At 49.0% G+C, this 8,106-nt stretch overlaps 1 protein-coding gene across 1 annotated transcript; it reads left to right on the top strand.

Moving 5' to 3' along the window:
* The first annotated feature begins 3,396 nt into the window (after positions 1 to 3,396).
* Positions 3,397 to 6,184, top strand: LOC126912164 (uncharacterized). Its single transcript, XM_050702949.1, has 3 exons — positions 3,397 to 4,282; positions 4,490 to 5,152; positions 5,241 to 6,184. Exons 1-3 carry the CDS (start codon positions 3,397 to 3,399, stop codon positions 6,182 to 6,184), a joined length of 2,493 nt encoding a protein of 830 aa, XP_050558906.1.
* Positions 6,185 to 8,106: the final 1,922 nt, after the last annotated feature.

Genomic DNA, 8,106 nt, shown 5'->3' with positions numbered 1-8,106 from the left:
TCCATATCCCGAGGGGGGTTCATTGCTGGAGGGGTGAAATCGGCGTTCCGGCGCGGGAACAGGGACAGCACCACCTCATCCAGCAATGAAGGCTCAAGGGTCTCGGTCACCGGGGGACCTGAGGGGCGCAGTTTGTTACGCGCCGCCCTGTATGGTCTCCCGAATGGATCGCCGTCTAGTGTCTCCAGCAGCTCGGCTCTCGCTGCGTCTTTGGCGGCGCCGATAGCTGACTTGAGGGCCGCCTTTGCCGCCTTGTACGCTTCGTACAGACGGTCCTCGTTTGCTTCGTCTCGGTGCCGCCGGCGACGACTCCGCGTGAACTGGCGCTTTGCGGCCATGCACGCTGCCCGCAGCTGCGCCAGCTCCTCCGACCACCAATACACGGCGCGGTTTGGAGGCGGACGACGAGTCCGAGGCATGCTGGAGTTACACACTTCGGTCAGAGACCCTCTGAGTTGTGACGCCGCGGCGTCAACGTCCAGGTCAAGGACGGCAGGGGGCGAAAGCCAGTCCTGCAGGAACGCGGCCTCTTTTGCAGCCTCCCGGTCCAAGCGAGTGAGAGCCCAACGCGGAAACGGGGATCGGCCCGATGATGTGGAGTTCCCCCGTCGGCTCTGGGTGGAGATTTCGAATCGTATATATCTGTGGTCCGACAGAGTCTCCACCATGTCCACCCGCCAGTTCTCCACACGTGCGGCCAGCACTGGGGAGGCTAAGGTAACGTCCACTATGGACCCACCCTGCCGCCGCACGCATGTTTGAACACTCCCCCTGTTCAAGAGGGAGAGACCAGAGGAGGCTGCCCACGCCTCAAGCGCCCGCCCACGAGCGTCGGTGGCAGAGTTGCCCCACGTCTCTGACTTGGCGTTCAAGTCCCCCAGAACGGAAACCTGTCGAGGCGCCATCCTGCCGACTACGGCCAACCTAACCTAACCTAACCTAACCTAACCTAACCTAACCTAACCTAACCTAACCTAACCTAACCTAACCTAACCTAACCTAACCTAACCTAACCTAACCTAACCTAACCTAACCTAACCTGACCTAACCTGACCTAACCTGACCTAACCTGACCTAACCTGACCTAACCTGACCTAACCTGACCTAACCTGACCTAACCTGACCTAACCTGACCTAACCTGACCTAACCTGACCTAACCTGACCTAACCTGACCTAACCTGACCTAACCTGACCTAACCTGACCTAACCTGACCTAACCTGACCTAACCTGACCTAACCTGACCTAACCTGACCTAACCTGACCTAACCTGACCTAACCTGACCTAACCTGACCTAACCTGACCTAACCTGACCTAACCTGACCTAACCTGACCTAACCTGACCTAACCTGACCTAACCTGACCTAACCTGACCTAACCTGACCTAACCTGACCTAACCTGACCTAACCTGACCTAACCTGACCTAACCTGACCTAACCTGACCTAACCTGACCTAACCTGACCTAACCTGACCTAACCTGACCTAACCTGACCTAACCTGACCTAACCTGACCTAACCTGACCTAACCTGACCTAACCTGACCTAACCTGACCTAACCTGACCTAACCTGACCTAACCTGACCTAACCTGACCTAACCTGACCTAACCTGACCTAACCTGACCTAACCTGACCTAACCTGACCTAACCTGACCTAACCTGACCTAACCTGACCTAACCTGACCTAACCTGACCTAACCTGACCTAACCTGACCTAACCTGACCTAACCTGACCTAACCTGACCTAACCTGACCTAACCTGACCTAACCTGACCTAACCTGACCTAACCTGACCTAACCATACCTAACCTGACCTAACCTGACCTAATCTGACCTAACCTACCTAACTTCTCATTTTCATTCTCGTACTCGTTCTCGTTCTCGTTCTCATCCTCATCCTCATCCTCATCCTCAGTCTCAGTCTCAGTCTCACTCTCATTCTCACTCTCATTCTCATTCTCCTTCTCCTTCTCCTTCTCCTTCTCCTTCTCCTTCTCCTTCTCCTTCTCCTTCTCCTTCTCCTTCTCCTTCTCCTTCTCCTTCTCCTTCTCCTTCTCCTTCTCCTTCTCCTTCTCCTTCTCCTTCTCCTTCTCCTTCTCCTTCTCCTTCTCCTTCTCCTTCTCCTTCTCCTTCTCCTTCTCCTTCTCCTTCTCCTTCTCCTTCTCCTTCTCCTTCTCCTTCTCCTTCTCCTTCTCCTTCTCCTTCTCCTTCTCCTTCTCCTTCTCCTTCTCCTTCTCCTTCTCCTTCTCCTTCTCCTTCTCCTTCTCCTTCTCCTTCTCCTTCTCCTTCTCCTTCTCCTTCTCCAACCAGCAGACCTCTGTAGCCATTGTGGTGGGCTGCATCACAGCGCGGAATGCCCGGACAAACAGCTTGGCGAGGGCCTTCCTGCATCAATTGCATAAGAGCGAAAGCAAGCTCCTGCGCCCACAACGCCTTCAGCACTGATTGCCCTATCCGCCGGAAATGGGACGCGTTGGCTAGAGCTTCCACGGCCTATTGCTAAGGGCTCCTCGGAGAACACTCACCGGTATAAAATAATACAGGCTAATCTCCAGCGAAGCCAACTGGCAACCCACGAACTCCTCCTTGAAGCCGGCAAAGAAAACGCTGCCGTCGCATTACTGCAGGAACCCTACATCGGCGGGACTAAAAGGGTAAAATGTTACCAGGGCGTAAGAGTCTACCAGGCATCTCAAACTGAAGAAGGGACCGTCAAGGCCGCGATCATCGTTTTTGACCAGACACTGGACGTAGTGCAGTACCCGCAACTCACCACACACAATATTGTGGTGGTGGGAATTCATACGAGAGCCTGGAGGATCACGCTGGTCTCATACTACTTCGAGCCCGACCTGCCTTTGGAGCCATACCTAGCGCATATAAAATGCGTAACACAATATGCCAGTTTCAGAAACCTCATCGTGGGTGGAGATGCCAATGCCAAGAGTACCTGGTGGGGTAGCCCCAATGAAGACAAGAGAGGTGAGCAGTGGAGTAGTACCTTGGACGAGATGGATTTACAGATCCTCAACCGGGGCGACTGCCCGACCTTCGATACCATCAGGGAGGAGTCAGGTACAGCAGCCACGTGGACGTAACGGCCTGCTCCACTGACCTGCTGAACCTAGTCAACGGATGGCACGTGCGGGAGAACCTCACGAGTTCCGATCACAACGGCGTGGTGTTTGAGATCAGTCTGAAAAAGTCGACTGGCACCGACATACAAAGAACCACCAGGATTTACAACAGTCGAAAAGCAAAATGGAGCCAATTTCGTGAAAAGCTGACTCAAGTGATGATAGAAAAACAATTAAATGAAGATAATATTAAAATTTTAAACAGCATTAGGGAAATAGATCAGGAAATAAATAAATACACAAAAGCCATCACTTCAGTATGTTCGGAAACCATGCCAATAAAGAAGACGAAAAAGAGACTCACCATTCCGTGGTGGACCGAGGAGCTCGCCGAGATGAAGAAGCGCGTAGCCACCAGCAGACGCAGGATCAGGAACGCAGCGCCGGTGCGGAGAGCGTTGGTCGTCAGCCTGTACCTGGAACTAAAAGAAAATTATATGAAGGCGGTCAAAAATGCACAGACGGAGAGCTGGAAGGAGTTTTGCGGGAAGCAGAGCAGGGAGGGGGTCTGGGAGGGAATCTACCGGGTAATGAGGATGACAGAAAAAAGAGAAGAAGATGTGCTCCTGCACAAAGAAGATCGAGTTCTGGATGCGGGGGTTCGGTGGAATTACTGGCCGAAACATTTTACCCGGAGGATCGTGAGGACGACGACGACTCAGACCATTGCCGAACTCGACAACTGGCAAAATTAGTAAACGCGTGTGGTGATGGTGAGCAGCATGACCCACCGTTTACCTTAAGCGAGCTCCAGAGGTCGATATCGTCGTTCAACCCGAAGAAAGCACCGGGAGCCGACGGCTTCACCGCAGACATTTGCTCTCGGGCCATAAATTGCAACCCTGGCTACTTCTTGTCACTCATAAATCGATGCTTGGCCTACCACCACTTCCCGAAAACCTGGAAGGAGGCAACGGTGGTTGTGCTGAGAAAGCCAGGCAAAGACAAGTATACCGTACCCAAGTCTTACAGGCCGATTGGGCTCCTGCCTGTCTTGGGAAAAGTATTCGAAAAGATGCTGGTTGCTCGTCTTAAGTTCCACCTATTGCCGAGGATTAGTACTCGCCAATACGGATTCAGGCCCCAAAGAAGCACTAAGGACTCCCTCTTCACCTTAGTGAAGAATATCCGCGCCAAGCTGGAGAGTAAGAAAATTATCGTTCTTGTGTCGTTGGATATAGAGGGAGCCTTCGACAGCGCATGGTGGCCGGCGATCAAAGTCCGTTTGGCATAGGAAAAGTGTCCGATCAACTTAAGGCGAGTAATAGATAGCTACCTGAGTGACAGGGAGGTAATAGTCAGGTATGCGGGAGCGGAGAATAGACGCAAAACCTCGAAAGGGTGCGTCCAAGGCTCGATTGGTGGTCCCATCCTGTGGAACCTTCTTCTGGACCCGCTCTTGAAGCAGCTGGAGGCTAGAGGCGATTACTGCCAAGCCTTCGCGGACGATGTGGTGATGCTATTCGACGGTGGCACAGCCTTGGAGATAGAGCAACAGGCCAATGCCGCTCTCGAGCATGTGCGCGCGTGGGGTGTCAAAAATAAGCTCAAATTTGCGCCACACAAAACCAGTGCCATGGTGATTACACGCAAGCTAAAGTATGACACTCCTCGCCTGGCCATGGGCGGGATCGACATTGGAATGTCGAAGGAAGTGAAGATACTGGGACTGACGATAGACGCAGGCCTCACCTTCAACTCTCACGTTGCCGGCGCATGTAAAAAAGCAATTGCTATTTACAAGCACCTTGCCAGATCTGCACGTGTGAGTTGGGGACTGCACCCAGAGGTCGTGCGTTCGATCTACACCGCCGTTGTCGAACCTATAGTGCTGTACGCCGCGAGTGCATGGGCGCCAGCCGTGAACAAACTGGGGATAAGAAAACAGCTGAACGTGGTACAAAGAGGCTTCGCTCAAAAGCTCTGCAGAGCCCATCGCACGGTCTCCCTGCACTCGGCCCTCTTGCTGGCGGGGATACTCCCCTCGATCTTCGAGTGCGTGAAGCTGCTTCACTGTACGAAGCAAAGAGGGGATTGCCCCATACCGCATTAGGGGACCGGGACATAGAAACAATGACAAGTGCGATGGACTTCCCCACCCAGCCGAACAGACAACTGTAGAGTTCAGTAGCCTGGTAGACGAGGAACAATATAATAACCACGCCTTTAATTACGACGTGAGAATCTTCACGGACGGCAGCAAAATCGAGGGCAAAGTCGGCGCGGCGCTATCTTTGTGGGATAGTGCCACCGAAATTAAGTCGAAAAAACTTGTACTGCCGTCCTACTGCACCGTGTACCAGGCGGAACTGTTGGCACTACAGAGAGCAGCTGGGGAGGCGCTCAACAGCGAAAAAACCACGTTCGGCATATTCAGTGACTCGATGGCGGCGCTGCAAACTGTCGCCAACCCTACCTCCCCCCATCCTCTGGCAGTGGAAGCAAGAAATGCTCTCCGCCACTGCGCCTCCCAGAATAAGAGAGTTTCCTTGTTCTGGATAAAAGCCCACGCAGGTTTGGAGGGAAATGAAAGGGCCGACTACCTGGCGAAGGAAGCAGCGCTGCGATCAAAGAGGAGGCCGGATTATGACCGATGCCCCGTCTCATTCGTCAGAGGGAGAATCCGTATGGACACGATCAGCGAGTGGGACGCGAGGTATAAATCCGGTGACACCGCCTCAATCACAAAGTTATTCTTCCCCAGTGCAGCCGCGGCGTATAGCACTGTAAGGAAAATTGAGACCAGCAGCATCACCACCCAGCTGTTCACCGGGCACGGTGGATTCTCCGAATACTTGTACCGTTTCAAGCTTCGGGGGAATCCATCGTGTCCCTGCGACTCCACCGTGGAGGAGACTGTCCCGCACGTGATATTCGCGTGTCCAGTGTATGCGCGTGCCAGACATGAGGTCGAACAGCGCCTGGAAGGAGAAAAGTTTGTCCCACAAGACATTCACAAGCATATTAAGAAGGCCAAGACAAGAAATGTAGTACTTGACTTCTGTAAACATGTAGTCAGTCAAGTAATAGCAAAAAACAAATCATAGCTAAACTTGTAACTTATATATTATGGTAACGTATATTGTAAGTGTATTGTACTTTGTTAAAAAAAGATATGTTATAAATAAAAATATATGTAAACACTGACCTTGACCACGTCAGGGGTTTCGGAAACAGCAGGTGGGTTTTTAGCCGGTAAGAGTCCGGCAGTACTCACACCTCTCTACTTGTGGGGAGGTGTGAGTCTCCATGAGGATTTTCCCTCCTGCTGTATAAAAAAAAAAAAAAAAAAAAAAAAAAAAAAAAAAAAAAAAAAGACCTAACCTGACCTAACCTGACCTAACCTGACCTAACCTGACCTAACCTGACCTAACCTGACCTAACCTGACCTAACCTGACCTAACCTGACCTAACCTACCTAACTTCTCATTTTCATTCTCGTACTCGTTCTCGTTCTCGTTCTCATCCTCATCCTCATCCTCAGTCTCAGTCTCAGTCTCACTCTCATTCTCATTCTCATTCTCATTCTCATTCTCATTCTCCTTCTCCTTCTCCTTCTCCTTCTCCTTCTCCTTCTCCTTCTCCTTCTCCTTCTCCTTCTCCTTCTCCTTCTCCTTCTCCTTCTCCTTCTCCTTCTCCTTCTCCTTCTCCTTCTCCTTCTCCTTCTCCTTTTCATTCTTATTCTCGTTCTCATTTTTATTTTTGGATTTTTTTAATTTTATTCTATCATGTATTTATTATTATTTATAACTAGCTTCCGCCCGCGACTCCGTCCGCGTGGATGTCGGTCTTCGCGTGGTAGTTTTATGTCTCCATTTTGAGTAACTCTGACAATGATATCTTATAAATATCTATTGGACCCAAATACGGCGAGGCCCATAATAATTAAGGAGATCCCTCTATTGAGCTACTGAGCTGTTGAGCTCGCGTTCTATAGAATAAAACTGAAAAATAAAGTTTTTTTTTTCTACGTATTTTGCCGGGATAAAATGTATCCTATTTTAGGCCAAGGATAATAAGGTATAATTATACCAAGTTTCATTGAAATCGAACCGTAACTTTTCGAATCGTTAGTTAATTTTCACGTGATGCCTGAACATACAGACAGACAGACAAAAAAAAAATTAATCACATATTTGGTTTTGGTATCATTGTATCTATATTTGTTATCATATTTGTTATCATTGGGAGAGTGTTATAAATGTAAGAGTAGACAAATATAATCAGAAAGCTCCGAACTGCTAAGCTATCGGGAGTGTTATTGTGAGTCAACCTTAAGAGATAGACATTTGCTGTCTTGGAATATTTTTTAAACAATTTTAAGGATAACATTTTCGCCATACATTATTTCTATGTAGCTTTAACCATTAAGGCTGCACACACGACGGAAGCTTAAAAAATGGAGTAAGTTATCCTGTTTTCCCAACATTTCCCTTCACTGCTCGGCTCCTATTGATCGTAGCGTGATAAAAAGTATACTATAACCTGCCCAGGAGTATGAAGAACAATTGTACCAAGTTTCGTTGAAATCTGTCGAGTGGTTTTTATTTCTATAAAGAACATACAGACAGACAGACAGACAGACAAAAAAAAATCTGATTGCATTTTTGGCGTCAGTATCGATCACTAATCACCCGCTGATAGTTATTTTGGAAATATATTTCATGTACAGAATTGACCTCTCTACAGATTTATTATAAGTATAGATAGATATAGATAAAATTATTTCAATTATTTATTAATTATCTATTTATAAATCAATGGACTGTTCCCAATCGAAATTCTATACTTTGGCACAGCAGGAGGGGTTATAGCCAGTGAGAGTCTGGCTGTACTCACACCTGGGGAAGTGTGCGTCTCCAGGAAGATTTCCTCAATTCATCCGTTTTTTTTTTTTTTTGTATACAGCTCTTTTAGTTGCCTGAGTGAAATACGACACACGGTTTTCATAAATAATTCAGATTCACCT

This window comes from Spodoptera frugiperda, chromosome 23 (genome assembly GCF_023101765.2).
Source record: "Spodoptera frugiperda isolate SF20-4 chromosome 23, AGI-APGP_CSIRO_Sfru_2.0, whole genome shotgun sequence".
Lineage (NCBI taxonomy): Eukaryota > Metazoa > Arthropoda > Insecta > Lepidoptera > Noctuidae > Spodoptera > Spodoptera frugiperda.
This window is presented reverse-complemented; position numbering and strand designations above follow the sequence as displayed.

Excerpts from the sequence above, each read along its gene's own strand:
- LOC126912164 (XM_050702949.1), top strand. The coding sequence starts at position 3,397 with ATGTTCGGAAACCATGCCAATAAAGAAGACGAAAAAGAGACTCACCAT. Across the intron at positions 4,283-4,489 it reads TATCCGCGCCAAGCTGGAGA|GCTCGATTGGTGGTCCCATC; the intron begins GTAAGAAAATTA and ends GGTGCGTCCAAG. Across the intron at positions 5,153-5,240 it reads GTGCGTGAAGCTGCTTCACT|CCGAACAGACAACTGTAGAG; the intron begins GTACGAAGCAAA and ends TTCCCCACCCAG.